The 16419-nt window shown below is 46.6% G+C and overlaps 1 protein-coding gene across 1 annotated transcript in view; it reads right to left on the reverse strand.

Moving 5' to 3' along the window:
- Positions 1-1583: 1583 nt before the first annotated feature.
- Positions 1584-16419, reverse strand: part of LOC104665241 (G patch domain-containing protein 1) — a 54297-nt gene continuing 39461 nt past the window's right edge. The window contains exons 16-20 of the mRNA XM_010367002.2: positions 15245-15461; positions 12808-12915; positions 7111-7208; positions 5265-5410; positions 1584-1867 (exon numbers count right to left, since the gene is read on the reverse strand). Coding sequence (XP_010365304.2) covers positions 1837-1867; positions 5265-5410; positions 7111-7208; positions 12808-12915; positions 15245-15461 — 600 coding nt within the window. The 3' untranslated portion in view covers positions 1584-1836. The remainder of the gene's footprint in view (positions 1868-5264; positions 5411-7110; positions 7209-12807; positions 12916-15244; positions 15462-16419) is intronic.

The following is a 16419-nucleotide window of genomic DNA, read 5'->3' on the forward strand; positions in this document are numbered from 1 at the left end:
AAACTAAAAGTGATTTTCTTTTTGTTTGTGTGTGTGTGTGTGTAGATAAGAGTCTCTGTGTCACCCAGGCTGGAGTGCAGTGGTGCAATTTCGGCTCACTGCAACCTCCACCTCCAGGGTTCAAGGGATTCTTGTGCCTCAGCCTCCCACACAGGTGGGATCACAGGCATATGCTCCCCAGATCTGGCTAATTTTTTTTTTTTTTTTGAGACGGAGTCTCGCTGTGTCGCCCAGGCTGGAGTGCCGTGGCGCTATCTCGGCTCACTACAAGCTCCGCCTCCCGGGTTCAGGCCATTCTCCCGCCTCAGCCTCCCGAGTAGCTGGGACTACAGGCGCCCACCACCACGCCCGGCTAGTTTTTTCTATTTTTAGTAAAGACGGGGTTTCACCATGTTAGCCAGGATGGTCTTGATCTCCTGACCTCATGATCCACCCGTCTCGGCCTCCCAAAGTGCTGGGATTACAGGCTTGAGCCACTGCGCCCGGCCTTTTTTTTTTTTTGTATTTTTAGTAGAGACAAGGTTTCACCATGCTGGCCAGGCTGTTGTCGAACTCCTGGTGTCAAGTGATTCGCTGGCCTCGGCCTCCCAAAGCACTGGGATTACAAGCATGGGCCACCACACCCGGCTTCTTCTTTCTTTCTGCTTTTAAAATTGTTGTGATCTATGATGCTACTTTCTTTTTTTTTTTTTTTTTTTTTTTTTTTTTTTTTTTTTTTTTTTTTTTTTTTTTTTTTTTGAGGCAGAGTCTCACTCTGTCGCCGGGGCTGGAGTGCAGTGGCCGGATCTCAGCTCACTGCAAGCTCCGCCTCCCGGGTTTACGCCATTCTCCTGCCTCAGCCTCCGGAGTAGCTGGGACTACAGGCGCCCGCCACTTCGCCCGGCTAGTTTTTTTGTATTTTTAGTAGAGACGGGGTTTCACCGTGTCAGCCAGGATGGTCTCGATCTCCTGACCTCGTGATCCGCCCGTCTCGGCCTCCCAAAGTGCTGGGATTACAGGCTTGAGCCACCGCGCCTGGCCTGATGCTACTTTCATAATGTAAAACACAAATGCTCAGTACTTTATTTTTTGTGGAGACAAGGGTCTCTATGTGGCCCAGGCTGGTCTGGAATTCCTGGGCTCAAGCAATCCTCCTGCCTCGGCCTCCCAAAGCTCTGGGATTACAGGCATGAGCCACCGCACCTGGTCTGCACTTTATTTTTGGAAAAGGTCTCCTTGGTGCACATGAAATGGCCTCAGAGCAGGGAGCTGCAGCCATGCAACCCAGGCTGTGGGTGTACATTCTCCCACCTGGTTTCCCTGCCTGTCTCAGACACTTTAGTGACATCTAACCTGAGAGGATGAGGCCCCCTGCCAGGCCCTGGCTCTGCCCTCCCATGGGGCTTCCCGGGCACCAGCAGCAACCCAGTCACCCAAAGAGGGAAGAGCTTCACTCCCAAGAAACGGCAGGAGGGGCCGCAACCGCCCCCTCTCATACACTTGTCCTTCAGTAAGTCCAGACTGTCTTCATCACAAAACCAGAGAGAAGCCTTCACTTTTAACTTCTTTTTTAACATCCCAAGAAATTTTTTAAAAATCAAGAAGAAAATAGAAAAATTCCACTTTAATTAAACTGTTCAGTCTGGATTTTTTTTCCCCTGACACTCACTGAAATTAAAAATAGAAATCAATTTCTGCGACCTTTCAAGGCAGTCTTTGAAACGTCAAGGTTTTAAAAATTATTTTACAGCAGGAATTTACATATAAATACACTCTGTACAATGCGTTAACTGCACAATCACTGGGCTTCCATCATGGAGGAGAAATGATTCTAGGACGAGCCAGTGCAGCATTCAATTACTGTCTTCTTAGCGGAAGACTTTTCAGCCTGGAAAAGAAAACAGAAAAGAAAGAAATGGAAAGTTAGCTACAAGTGAAAAACCAAACAGCTCTGTGAAGGCTGAGAATGCCAGGCCTCCCCAAATCACAGCAGCATGTCTGCACCGATAAAATGCACTCACAATAACCCACAATGAAGTACTGCCTAATCTGTGCTTTTTTTTTTTTTTCCTGAGATGGAGTTTTACTCTTGTTGCCAAGGTTGGAGTGCAGTGGTACAATCTCAGCTCGCTGCAACCTCTGCCTCCCGGGTTTAAGTGAGTCTCCTGCCTCCACCTCCAGAGTAGCTGGGATTACAGGCGCATGCCACCACGCCCAGCTAATTTTTGTATTTTTAGTACAGACAGGGTTTCACCATGTTGGCCAGGCTTGTCTCGAACTCCTGACCTCGTGATCTGCCCTCCTCAACCTCCCAAAGTGCTGGGATTACAGGCATGAACCACTGCACCTGGCCAATCTGTGTTCTTAAAATGCTTCTACTATTACCCTGAAAACACAGACAGACTCACTCACCCAGACCTCATATTAAGACCATTTATAAAAGCAACTTTTTCCCCTAGTCTTATTTAGCCTTGAGAATACAAGCAATTCTTAATTTCAGTTTCACTCACCTACCGCATCTGTTGCATGACCCTTGGGAAGGAACTAAAATACATTCACTCCAGGGCCCAAAGCATCCACGTTGTCTTTTTTTAAAATTTTTTTATAGAGACAGGGTCTCCCTATGTTGCCCGAGCTGGTCTCAAACTCCTGGGCTCAAGCGATCCTCCCATCTTGGCCTCCCAAGGTGCTGGGATTACAGGCATGAGCCACCATGCCCAGTCCCCAAGTTGTCAATCTTAAATATGAATTTTTTTTTTTTTCCAGACGGAGTCTCTGTCACCCAGGCTGGAGTATGGTGGTGCGATCTCGGTTCACTGCAGCCTCCACCTCCCAGGTTCAAGCGATTCTCCTGCCTCAACCTCCTGAGTAGCTGGGACTACAGGCACGTGCTGCCACACCCGGCTAGTTTTTTTAGTAGAAACAGGTTTGGGGTTTTACCATGTTAACCAGGATGGTCTCAATCTCCTGACCTCATGATCTGCCCGCCTTGGCCTCCCAGAGTGCTGGGATTACAGACGTGAGCCACCACACCTGGCCTAAATCTGAATTTCATACATATAGGAATGTTCGTGGCAGTTCTATTTGAAACAGAGCTGGGTCACACTGGCTGCAGATCCCTGCTCCACAGCCTCAAAGTAGAAAACCCAGTATCCACACAGCAGAAGAGATAAACACACTGTGGTGTGCTCACAAGAAGGACTCTTCCACAGCAATGACTACAAGCCCCTCCCTGCAGCCTACGATCATCTGAAGGAATCTCAGAAGCCAGACGCTCAAAGAGTTCACACAACACCCTTCTTCCAAATAAAGATAAAATTGGCAAGAGTAGTCTGGCGCAGCGGCTCACGCCTGAGGCCGAGGCAAGAGGATCACTTGAGGCCAGGAGTTTGAGACTAGTCTGGGCAACATAGGAGATTTCATCTCTACAAAAAAGACTTCTTTTTTTTTTTTTTTTGAGACGGAGTCTCGCTCTGTCACTCAGGCTGGAGTGCAGTGGCATGATCTTGGCTCACTGCAAGCTCTGCCTCCTGGGTTCACGCCATTCTCCTGCCTCAACCTCCTGAGTAGCTGGGACTACAGGCGCCCACCACTACACCTGGCTAATTTTTTTGTTTTTGTTTTTGTTTTTTTGAGACAGAGTCTTGCTCTGTCACCCAAGCTAGAGTGCAGTGGCGCAATCTCGGCTCACTGCAAGGTCCACCTCCCGGGTTCACGCCATTCTCCTGCCTCAGTTTCCCCATCAGCTGGGACTACAGGCACCTGCCACCACGCCCAGCTAATTTTTTTGTATTTTTATTAGAGATGGGGTTTCACCATGTCAGCCAAGATGGTCTCAATCTCCTGACCTCATGATCTGCCTGCCTTGGCCTCCCAAAGTGCTTGGATAACAGGCGTGAGCCTGTAATAAAATAAAATTCATACCCTATGACTATATGCTATATACAATTATATTACTTATATTTAAAATGTGCACAAAAATCTGTACATAGACCAGGATGGTGGTTCACACCTGTAATCCTAGCACTTTGGAAGGCCAAGGTGGGTGGATCACCTGAGGTCAGGAGTTTGAGACCAGGCTGGCCAACATGATGAAACCCTGTCTCTACTTAAAAAAAAAAAAAAAAAAAAAAATATATATATATATATATATATACACACACAAAAATTAGCTGGGTGTGGGGGCGGGTACTTGTAATCCCACTTACTCAGGAGGCTGAGGTAAGAGAATTGCGTGAACCCAGAAGGCAGGGGCTGCAGTGAGACAAGATCCGCACCACTGCACTCCAGCCTGGGTGACAGAACGAGACTCCGTCTAAAAAAACAAACAATATGTATGTGCGTCCATGTATGTGAGTATATGTGTGTGTGTGTGTGTTTGTGTGTGTGTGGTTGCACAAAAAAGGTCTTAAAGGTTACATATGGAACTGATGGCAGAAGTTACTGTGGAGAAAGTAGAGGTCTGGAGAACTGGTCAGGGCTCCTTTAATCACTGGCTGTAAGGTCTGAATTTTCACTTATATAATTAGATATTCAAACTTTTAAAAAAGCCTAGTTGGCCGGGCGCGGTGGCTCAAGCCTGTAATCCCAGCACTTTGGGAGGCCGAGATGGGCGGATCACGAGGTCAGGAGTTCAAGACCATCCTGGCTAACACGGTGAAACCCCGTCTCTACTAAAAACTACAAAAAACTAGCCGGGCGAGGTGGTGGCGCCTGTAGTCCCAGCTACCCGGGAGGCTGAGACAGGAGAATGGCGTGAACCCGGGAGGCGGAGCTTGCAGTGAGCTGAGATCCGGCCACAGCACTCCAGCCTGGGTGACAGAGCGAGACTCCGTCTAAAAAAAAAAAAAAAAAAAAAGCCTAGTTAATACACACATTATTTTTTTGTTTTAGGGAGAGGGTCTTGCTCTATCACCCAGGCTGGAGTGCAGTGGTATGACTGTGGCTCAATGCAACCTCCAACTCCCCGGCTCAAGGGATCCTCCCACCTCAGCTTCCCCAATAGCTGGAGGCACAGTTGTGCACCACCACGCCCAGCTAATTTGTTTTTGTTTTCGTTTTTTTTGTAGCGATGGGGTCTCACTTTGTTGCCCAGGCTGGTCTCAAACTCCTGGGCTCAAGCGATCCTTCTGCCTCAGCCTCCCAAAGCGCTGGGATTATAGGCGTGAGCCACTCCACCAGGCCTACCAATTTCTCATTTCTGATATTTGCCTCTAAGCAAACACACCAAGCACTCAGTAAGCCTCTAAAGGTTTCTTAAAAACCCTCCATCTCCCACTGCCCACCGTCTCAGTAGCTCCTGGGGCGACACGTCTGCTGTTTCCTCGTCACTCTGGCTGTCACTGCTGTCGGAACTCTCGGAGCTACTATTTTTTTCTGGTTTTTTATTCTTTTGCTTGCCTTTGTGTTTGTGCTTCCTGTGTTTCTTCTTCTGTAAAAAAAAAAAAATAAATAGTGGGAGGGGGAAACAAAGGTATTTTTTCCTCTTTCATTCAATACAATGAAAGGTTAACGAGGCTGCAGTGATGGAGTCATTAAAAAAAAGTTTAAACCTCATTTAGAGTGAGTGAGAGTGAGAGCCTAAGAAGACAGCACAGGGTAGATGGCTGTGCCCCTCTCAACTGTGCACTCTGACCCAGCTGTGCCTCCAGCAACAAACACAGCAGAACCAAGGAGGCGCAGACAGGACCCATCGTAACATTTGATGTCATAAGACGTGACACCACACATCTTATGCGTGGTGACCTGTGCCACCTCCGGTGAACTCGACTTGTTTATTGTGTCAGGCCCCTGGGAAACTTCATGTCAGGATGATGGGCACCCAGGAAAACCACAAGGAAGAAACTGGCAGAAGGTTACCAAATAGCAGATACACTGGTAAGGACACACAGATTTGGCTAACGCACATTTTCTTCCTTTCACTAGGAGGGAACACCCGTCATCCTCCATACATGGGAGTGCTTCCTTCTGGTGGCCAGTAAGGAAACTGTTTCTAATTTCTTCAGCTGCTAGTCCAGACTACTTTGGGTACCCAACAAGAACATTAACCTAATTAAAAGTCTATGCTGTAACCCAAAAGAAGACATAGATGATGAAATAAGAGACGTCAACAGCGGAAGCACATGCCTGCCTTCCATTCGAATTCTTCTACTTCAAATGACAAGTGATGGACTAAAATCTCAAACTGTAATAAAGACAAAGTAGCTGAGAAATGCTGAAAATAATACCTTCACTTAATATTGAATAAATAAGAAATTGTTTTATTATTTAATATCCATTGCTCTAAGATCCTTAAATGCCCTTTTTTTCCGCTTTTTAATGTTCACAAAAAAGTTTTTTTAAGGGCTGGGCATGGTGCCTCATGCCTGTAATCCCAGCACTTTGGGAGGTAGATCACTTGAGGTCAGGAGGTCAAAACCAGCTTGGCCAACATGGTGAAACCCCGTCTCTATTAAAAATACAAAAAATTGGGCCGGGCGCGGTGGCTCACGCTTGTAATCCCAGCACTTTGGGAGGCCGAGGCGGGCGGATCACAAGGTCAGGAGATCGAGACTACAGTGAAACCCCATCTCTACTAAAAATACAAAAAATTAGCCGGGCGCAGTGGCAGGCACCTGTAGTCCCAGCTACAAGGGAGGCTGAGGCAGGAGAATGGCGTGAACCCAGGAGGCGGAGCTTGCAGTGAGCTGAGATCGCGCCACTGCACTCCAGCCTGGTGGACAGAGTGAGACTCCGTCTCAAAAAAAAAAAAAAAAAAAAAAAAAAAAAAAAATTAGCCGGGTGGCACACACCTGTGGTCCCAGCTACTTGGGAGGCTGAAGCAGGAGAATTGCTTGAACCCAGGAGATATAGGTTGCAGTGAGCCAAGACTGAGTCACTGCACTCCACCCTGGGCAACAGAGTGAGACTCCGTCTCAAAAAAAAAAGGGGGGATGATGCGGTTTACGTGCAAAAGAAAATGTTTCTGAAAAATCATGGGTTTGCATCGAATGTCGACATTTTTGTTAAGTCTCAGAGAGAACTGTGACTTGGCCACCAGATCTGCTCTTCAACTGCAGTATATGACACTCCTGGGGGCTGACCAACGGGTCCCACCCCACACTGATCCGGGGGTACACACAAGTCTCTCACCTTCTCTTTCTTCCGCCTGTGCTCTTTCTTGGTCTTGTGCTTGTCTTTGTTCTTTTTATGTTTCTCTTTTTGAGGAACCTCAAGTGTCTGACGAGCATCTGAAACACAAAGGTCATAAAGACAGGACCTATATAGGGTGAAAACAAAGACATCCAAAACCAAGCTCCCAAATTGCTGAATCGGGCATCTAGTGTAGACGGAATGTTTAATACTGAGGAAGAACTCCCGCCCTCGGATTAGCTTCTGCCTCACTGAGAAACAGATTAGCACACCACCTTGCAGAGCTGTATTTAGAAAGCTGCCAGAGACCTCAACAAAGACCTGTGTGATCCAATCAGTATCCTGTTGTGACCCCAGCTGCCAGATGCAGATAAAGTCAGACCAGAAAGCCCACAAGCCTTTTGTAATTCAACATCGTCAGATAAGCTCAGAAACAGACCAGAATTGGAACTCAGCTCTGCTGCCAGCACTGATCTTCAACACAGTGCCTAACCTCTCCCAGGCCCAGTTTCCCCAACTATAAAATGGGGACAATAAGAATCCTGATCCTTTTAGGGATACAGATTAGACTAGACAGGGCCATGTCCATGATTCCCAAAGCTCAGAATCTGGCACCTAAATGTTAGCTCTTCTTATATCGTCCTCTCTCTACAAAAACATATTTTGTAAGAATTTGTCTTATAAGTGGAAATACTGAAAAAACTACCATCAAAACAACATAATGGGCTGGGAGCAGTGGCTCGTGCCTGTAATCCCAACACTTTGGGAAGCCCAGGCAGGAGGATCCTTGATCTCAGGAGTTCAAGGCCAGGCTGGGCAACATAGTGAGACCCTATCTCTACCTAATTAAAAAAAATAATAATGTATATAATCATTAAAAATCATTAAGGAATTTGCATGTGCCTCAATTCTCCATCTCCAAATTCAGACCAAAATGTTTTCATTTTCATAGGTCATTAATTTCCGGGTAACCAAATCAACAAAAATTCACAAGAGTAGAAGCAGTGAAAGTCATTAAATCAATTTTTTTTCACCTAAAGAAAAGTTTCAGCCAGGAACGGTAGCTCACACCTGTAATCCCAGCACTTTGGGAGACTGAGGTGAGCAGATCACTTGAGGTCAGGAATTCAAAATCAGCCTGGCCAACATGGTGAAACCCCGTCTCTACTAAAAATACAAAAATTAGCTGGGCGTGGTGGCATGCATCTGTACTCCCCACTACTTGGGAGGCTGAGGCAGGAGAATCACTTGAACCTGGTAGGCAGAGGTTGTAGTGATCCGAGATTGTGCCACACTCCAGCCTGGGTGACAGAGCAAGACTCCATCTCAAAAAATACATAAATAAATAAAAAGAAAAAGAAAAGTTTCAAGATGTTTTGTAAGGGTGAATATTTTCTCAACTCAGTTAAACAGATGCCTGTAACTTTGTAGTCCTGTTTCTTTGTGGTTTTTTTGGTGGTTTTTTTTTTTTTTTTTTTCCAGACAGGTTCTCACTCTGTCACCCAGACTGGTGGGCAATGGTGCAATCACAGTTCATTACAGCCTTGACCTGGGTTCATGTGATCCTCCTACCTCAAGCTTCCTGAGTAGCTGGGACTACAGGCATGTACCACCTTACCCGGCTAATTTTTTTTTTTTTTTTTTTTTTGTGGAAATGAGGGTCTCCCTATGTTGCCCAGGCTGGTATCAAACTTTTGAACTCAAGGGATCCTCCGACCTTAGTCTCCCGAAGTGCTGGGATTACAGGTGTGAGCTACCATGCCCAACCAGATTTTTCCAAATTCGACCTCCCAAAACTTTTTATTTTTCCAAAATTCTTTTATTTATTTATTTATTTATTTTTTTTTGAGATGGAGTTTCACTCTTGTTGCCCAGGCTGGAGTGCAATGGTGTGATCTTGGCTCACCCCAACCTCCGTGTCTCAGGTTCAAGCGATTCTCCTGCTTCAGCCTCCTAAGTAGCTGGGATTACAGCCATGTGCCACCATGCCTGGCTAATTTTGTATTTTTAGTACAGATAGGGTTTCTCCATGTTGGTCAGGCTGGTCCCAAACTCCCAACCTCAGGTGATCCACCCACCCTTGGCCCCCACAAAGTGCTGGAATTACAGGTGTGAGCCACCTCACTCAGCCTTTCATTGATTTATTTATTTATTTGAGACAGCATCTCACTCTGTTACCCAGGCTGCAGTGCAGCAGTGGGATCATAGCTCACTGCAGCCTCAACCTCCTGGGCTCAAGCAATCCTCCCACTTCAGCCTCCTGAGTAGCTGGGACCACAGGCACGCACCACCACACCAGGCTAATTTTTTTCTTTTTTCTTTTTTTAAGAGATGCAGGCCGGGCGCGGTGGCTCAAGCCTGTAATCCCAGCACTTTGGGAGGCCGAGACGGGCGAATCACGAGGTCAGGAGATCGAGACCATCCTGGCTAACACGGTGAAACCCCGTCTCTACTAAAAATACAAAAACTAGCTGGGCGAGGTGGCGGGCGCCTGTAGTCCCAGCTACTCGGGAGGCTGAGGCAGGAGAATGGCGTAAACCCGGGAGGCGGAGCTTGCAGTGAGCTGAGATCTGGCCACTGCACTCCAGTCCCGGCGACAGAGCGAGACTCCGCCTCAAAAAAAAAAAAAAAAAAAAAAAAAAAGAGATGCAATCTCTCTATGTTGCCCAGGCTGGCCTCAAACTCCTGGACTCAAGCAATTTTCCCACCTCAGTCTTCCAAAGTGCTAAGATTACAGGCATGAGCCACCATACTCAGCCCAAAACTTTTTTTTAACACTAGTTTTTTTCAAAAATCATTTCCCTAAATAACCCATGGACCAAATTAAGTCACTATTACAAGGGTATCAAAGACATTATGGGAAAGAGACATAAAAGACTTGGCTTTCAAGTGCTGACACCAACTTGAAACTAAAGAGGCCAGGCGCAGTGGCTCACACCTGTAATCCCAGCACTTTGGGAGACCGAGGTGGGCGGATCACGAGGTCAGGAGATCGAGACCATCCTGACTAACACGGTGAAACCCCATCTCTATTAAAAATACAAAAAAATTAGCCAGGCGTGGTGGCGGGCACCTGTAATCCCAGCTACTTGGGAGGCTGAGGCAGGAGAATGGCGTGAACCCGGGAGGCAGAGTGTGAAACCCCGTCTCTACTAAAAATACAAAAAATTAGCCAGGCACCTGTAATCCCAGTTACTCCATTGGCTGAGGCAGAAGAATCACCTGAACTTGGGAGGCAGAGGTTGCAGTGAGCCGAGATCGCGCCACTGCACTCCAGACTGGGTGACAGAGTGAGACTGTCTCAAAACAAAACAAAATAAAAGTGCTGAACAACTATAGCAAATAAGAAATACATTCACTGCAATTTGTCAAAACTTCGTACTTTTTTTCCTCTGCTTTTTAATCCTGTCTTTGAAAGCAGTTAGCTAACCAAACCAGTATTCACATATGGGCACCATGGGAAACTATAAAGTGAATAATGGAATTTATATGTTATTTATATATCTGGGCCATGTTACAGATGTTTGTTAACCTAGCCCTCAAAGAGATGGTAAACAAGTCTAAATGTTTTAACTTGAGATGCCGATTTAAGATGGCATTGAATAGAAGTTGTTGACAGATAATTGGGGAACGAAATGGGGGACAGATTGTATTCACCTATGAGAGGACCATTTTCTTGTATTTGCTACATTAGCTAAAGTAAAAAGGAGGCTTGGTGGCCGGGTGCGGTGGCTCACGTCTATAATCCCAGCACTTTGGGAGGCTGAAGCAGGCGGATCACCTGAGGTCAGGAGTTTGAGACCAGCCTGACCAATATGGAGAAACCCCATCTCTACTAAAAATACAAAATTAGCTGGCCATGGTGGTGCATGCCTATAATCCCAGCTACTCGGGAGGCTGAGGTAGGAGAATCGCTTGAACCCGGGAGGCGGAGGTTGCAGTGAGCTGAGATTGTGCCATTGCACTCGAGCCTAGCCAACAAGAGCAAAACTCTGTCTCAAAAAAAATAAATAAATAAATAAAGGAGGCTCGGCTGGGTGCAATGGTTCACACCTGTAATTCCAGCACAGTGGGAGGTTGAAGTGGGTGGATCACTTGAGCCCAGAAGTCCAAAGCTGCAGTGAGCTATGACAGCACCACTATACTCCAGCCTACGTGACAGAGTGAGATCCTGTCTGAAAAATAAATAAACAAATAACAATTTTTAAATAAATAAGAGTCTTAAATACTCTTCTCCTGCAATTCCCCTCCAATTTTGTATACTATTTTTTAAATTTCTTTTTCTCTTTTTTAAATTTTTATTTATTTATTTTTTGAGATGGAGTCTTGCTCTGTCACCCAGGCTGGAGTACAGTGGCAGGATCTTGGCTCACTGCAAGCCCCACCTCCCAGGTTCATGCCATTCTCCTACCTCAGCCTCCCCAGCAGCTGGGACTACAGGCACATGCCGCCAAGCCCAGTTAATTTTTTTGTATTTTTAGTAGAGACTGGGTTTCACTGTGTTAGCCAGGATGGTCTTGATCTCCTGACCTCGTGATCCACCCGCCCCGGCCTCCCAAAGTGCTGAGATTAGAGGTGTGAGCCATCGCGCCCGGCCTTTTTTTTTTTTTTTTCAAATAGAGATGGGCCTCTGTGTGTCACCCAGGCTGGTCTCAAACTCGTGGGCTCAAGCAATCTACCTGCCTCAGCCTCCCAAATTGCTGGGATTACAAGCATGAGCCACCACACCCGGCCTTTTTCTTTTCTTTTTTTTTTTTTTTTTTTTTTGAGACAAAGTCTCGCTCTGTCACCCAGGTTGGAGTGCAGTGACGTAATCTCAATCTCGGCCCACTGCAACCTTCGCCTCTAAGGTTCAAGTGATTCTCGTGCCTCAGCCTCCTGAGTAGCTAGGATGACAGGCACACACCACCATGCCCGGCTAATTTTTATATTTTTAGTAGAGATGGGGTTTCACCAAATTCGCCAGGGTGGTCTCAAACTCCTGACCTCAAGCGATCTGCCCACCTCAGCGTCCCAAAGTGTTGGGATAACAGGCGTGAGCCACCTGCCCGGCTAGAGCCACTGTGCCTGGCTGCAGCCTCTTTCTCTCTCTGCTTTTTCGTTTTTTTCTGAGATAGAGTCTCGCTCAGTCACCTGGGCTGGAGTGCAGTGGCACAATCTCAGCTCACTGCAACCTCCGCCTCCCGGGTTCAAGCGATTCTCCTGCCTCAGCCTCCCGAGTAGCTGGGACTATAGGCATGCGCCACTATGCCCAGCTAATTTTTGTATTTTTAGTAGAGATGGGGTTTCACTATGTTGGCCAGAATGGTCCGATCTCTTGACCTCATAATCCTCCCACCTTAGCCTCCCAAAGTGCTAGGATTACAGGCATGAGCCACCATGCCCAGCCAGCCTCTTTTTCTTTAAGCTCTGTTGGGAAACATATTTCTATAGCAAAACTTAAGATACTTAGGACCCTCCTGTAAACATGTGGCAGCTAAGGAAATCAAGTTTGGAGGTCTCTGAAGTTGTACAGAAACAACTATCATTTTAGGCACTAGGTGGAGACAATGGGTTTAAAATGTGACTGAAAACGTATCAACCAGAAGCAAGTGCTTCTGGTTTGTTTGATTGGCTGTACAAACAAGTCACACTGTCCCCATCTCAGGGCAGTCACACACTGATAAAAATGGGTGAACCAAAGGGCTCTGCACTCACTGGGGCAGAAGACGGGAGGCAGCCGTGGGCCGAACTCTTCTCTTTCATCTATCTGCATCTTTTGTATCGGGATGGAAGGTGGCGGCTCCTGGGGTGCTGGCATGAGAGCTGAAAAACAGCAGGGTGTTCATGTCATTTGTCTGCCCCATGTTCATGTCTGAGTCTTTCATTCATGTCTTTTGCCACAAGATAACGTATGCTTGCCCACACCACTTCACTCCTGCCAGGTGCTAAGGATGCAGCAGTGAACATGCAGACCCCGGCGATGCCCTTGTGAACTCCGAAGCTGGAAGTCAGTCACATGAGGGCGCCTGCGACCAAGGGCACCGATGGCTGAGGTACAGAGTGCCGAGTGTACCTGTGGGCACATAGCCTAGCGCCCCTAAGACCTGAAAAGTAGAAATGTGTCCCCAAGAAAGGGCCATCTGAGAAGCAAACAACTTACAAACCATCAGGAGTGTAAGACTATGTCCCATCCCAGAGAACTGCGGGAGACAGTTTCACTCCAAATAAATTATCAAAGAAAAAACCTTGAAGATAAATGATCATATCCACATTAATAATCTTATTTTATTTAATTTTTTTGAGGCGGAGTCTCATTCTGTCGCCCAGACTGGAGTGCAGTGGCCGGATCTCAGCTCACTGCAAGCTCCACCTCCCAGGTTTACACAATTCTCCTGCCTCAGCCTCCCGAGTAGCTGGGACTACAGGCGCCCACCACCACGCCCAGCTAGTTTTTTGTATTTTTTTTAGTAGAGACGGGGTTTCACCGTGTTAGTCAGGATGGTCTCGATCTCCTGACCTTGTGATCCACCCATCTCGGCCTCCCAAAGTGCTGGGATTACAGGCTTGAGCCACCGTGCCCGGCCTATAATCTTATTTTTTAAACAGATTACTGTATGTTCAGATAGAAGAGATATAAAAATTTTAAAAGTCTGGAAAACTAGCCAGGCACTGGGATTACGCCTGCAATCCCAGCACTTTGGGAGGCTGAGGTGGGCAGATCACCTGAGGTCAGGAGTTCGAGACTAGCCTGGCCAATATGGTAAAACGCCATCTCTACTAAAAATACAAAAATTAGCTGAGCATGGTGGCGCACACCTGTAATCCCAGCTACTCGGCAGGCTGAGGCAGAAGAATCGCTTGAAACCAGGAGGTAGAGGTTGCAGTGAGCCGAGATTGTGCCTTCCAGCCTGGGCAACAGAGAGAGACTCCATCTCAAAAAAGAAAAAAAGTCTGGAAAACTATACATCAAAGTGTTTACATTGGTTATTTCTGGCCAGGCATGGTGACTCATGCCTGTAATCCTAGCACTTTGGGAGCCCACTGCAGGTGGATCACTTGAGGCCCAGAGTTTGAGACCAGCCTGGCCAACATGGTGAAACCCCATCTCTACCAAAAATACAAAAATTAGCCAGGCGTGGTGGTGCACGCCTATAATCCCAGCTACTTGGGAGGCTGAGGCAGGACAATCGCTTGAACCCAGGGGGTGGAAGTTGCAGTGAATCGAGACCACACCATTGCACTCCAGCCTGGATGACAGTGAGACTCCATCTCAAAAAAAAAAAAAAAGCTATCTCTTAAAATAAAATTATTACTTCTTTTTCTTTTTTTTCTTTGAGACAGAGTCTTGCTCTGTCACCCAGGCTGGAGTACAATTGTGCAATTTTGGCTCACTGAAACCTCCACCTCCCAGGTTCAAGTGATTCTCCGGCCTCAGCCTCCTGAGTAGCTGGGATTATAGGTGTGTGCCACCATGCCCCGCTAATTTTTGTACAGACAGGATTTCACCGTGTTGGCCAGGCTGGTCTCGAACTTCTGATCTGAACTGATCCATCCACCTCAGCCTCCCAAAGTGCTCAGATTACAGATGTGAACCACCATGCCTGCCTGAAATTTTTACTATTTTTAAATTCTTCTCAATTAGGATAAGTTGGAAAATCAAACACAGTGATCCAAAAAATATACCAGAGATATATACCTAATAGAAAAAAAAAACCTCTGCTCTATCTCAATTAAAAATATAAAAGATGCCAGGCGCGTGGCTCGTGCCTGTATCTCCAGCTCTGGGAGGCCGAGGCAGGCAGATGACTTAAGTCTAGGAGTTCAACACCAGCCTGGGCAACGTGGCAAAACCCTATCTCTACTAAAAATAAAAAATTAGCCAGGCGTAGTGGCACACGCCTGTAGTCCCAGCTACTCAGGAGGCTGAAGTGGGAGGACTGCTTGAGCCCAGGAGGTAGAGGCCTCAGTGAGCCAAAGATTGCACCACTGTACTCCACCCTGGGGACAGAGCAAGACCCTGTTTCCAAAAAAAAAAAAAAAATTATATTTATATAAAAGATTACATATCATTGATTGCTAATCATCTGGGTTTAAGACTGTGTCGCAGAGTCATTGTCTTCTTTAGATCCTCGAGTCTGAAATACTGACATACCATGAGCCACGGATGATGTTTCCCCCAAGTCAGTGCCTTGGGAGCTTTGGAAGTTGGCCTCCCCAGAGCCTGCCTGATCGTCCTCGCTGTCGCCTTGCTCATCCTCAGAGGATGAGGACTTTTCATCTGAGGAGCTGGCAAAGATGGCCCTGAATAAGTCCATGGATGGGCGGCTCCCTTCTCCTTCAGCCTGTGCGTCCACACCTTTGTTGACTGTCTATATTGACAGTGAAATAAGAGTCAGGGATACAGAGGCAAGGGTGAAAGGGAGGAGACATTCTAGAATACACTCCCAGACACACATATTTATGTTTATGCCTCATGTACATGGGTATCCATAGCCACACACCACCCAACTAAACAGTGATCACTCACATAGCTTTTTTTTTTGTGGTGTTTCTGAGTCAACAACTGTAGAATGTGCTGATGAGGTCAAAGCAGCTGAAATCTCTCATGGACTGGTCATTAATGAGAAGTGCAAAGGATCCCCAAAAATGCAGTAGAGCACCGTGCCTCTGTTCTATTTCCAAACTCAGATTCAGGCAACTTAGCAAACCCCAAACAAAATAAACTCAAAAGAATTCACACCCAGACACATCATAATACAACCGCTAAAATCCAAAGACCAAGTAAAAATCTTGGAAGCAGCTAGGAGAAAAAAAGGGTCAATTCACCTCATTATGTACAGATGAATAATAATTTGTTTTGGGGTTTTTTTGAGCCAGGGTCTCACTCTGTCACCCAGGCTGGAGAGCAATGGTGCGACCATAGCTCACTGCAGTGTTGACCTCCTGGGCTCAAGTGATCCTCCCACCCCAGCCACTTGAGTAGCTGGGACCACAGGTGCATGCCACCATACCCAACTAGTTTTTTAATTTTTTAGTTTAGTTTTTAATTTTTTGTAAAGATGGGATCTCACTATGTTGCCCACCAAGAAAGAGCAATCCTAGTTTGAGACCAGCCTGGCCAACATGGTGAAACCCCATCTCTACTAAACATACAAAAATTAGCCAGGCATGGTGGTGCACACCTGTAGTCCCATCTACTTGGGAGGCTGAGGCAGGAGAATCAGTTGAACCCGGGAGGGGAGGCAGAGCTTGCAGTGAGCTGAAATCATGCCACTGCACTCCAGCCTGGGTGACAGACCAAGACTCCATTTCAAAAAAAAAAAAAAA

This window comes from Rhinopithecus roxellana, chromosome 12, assembly GCF_007565055.1.
Source record: "Rhinopithecus roxellana isolate Shanxi Qingling chromosome 12, ASM756505v1, whole genome shotgun sequence".
Lineage (NCBI taxonomy): Eukaryota > Metazoa > Chordata > Mammalia > Primates > Cercopithecidae > Rhinopithecus > Rhinopithecus roxellana.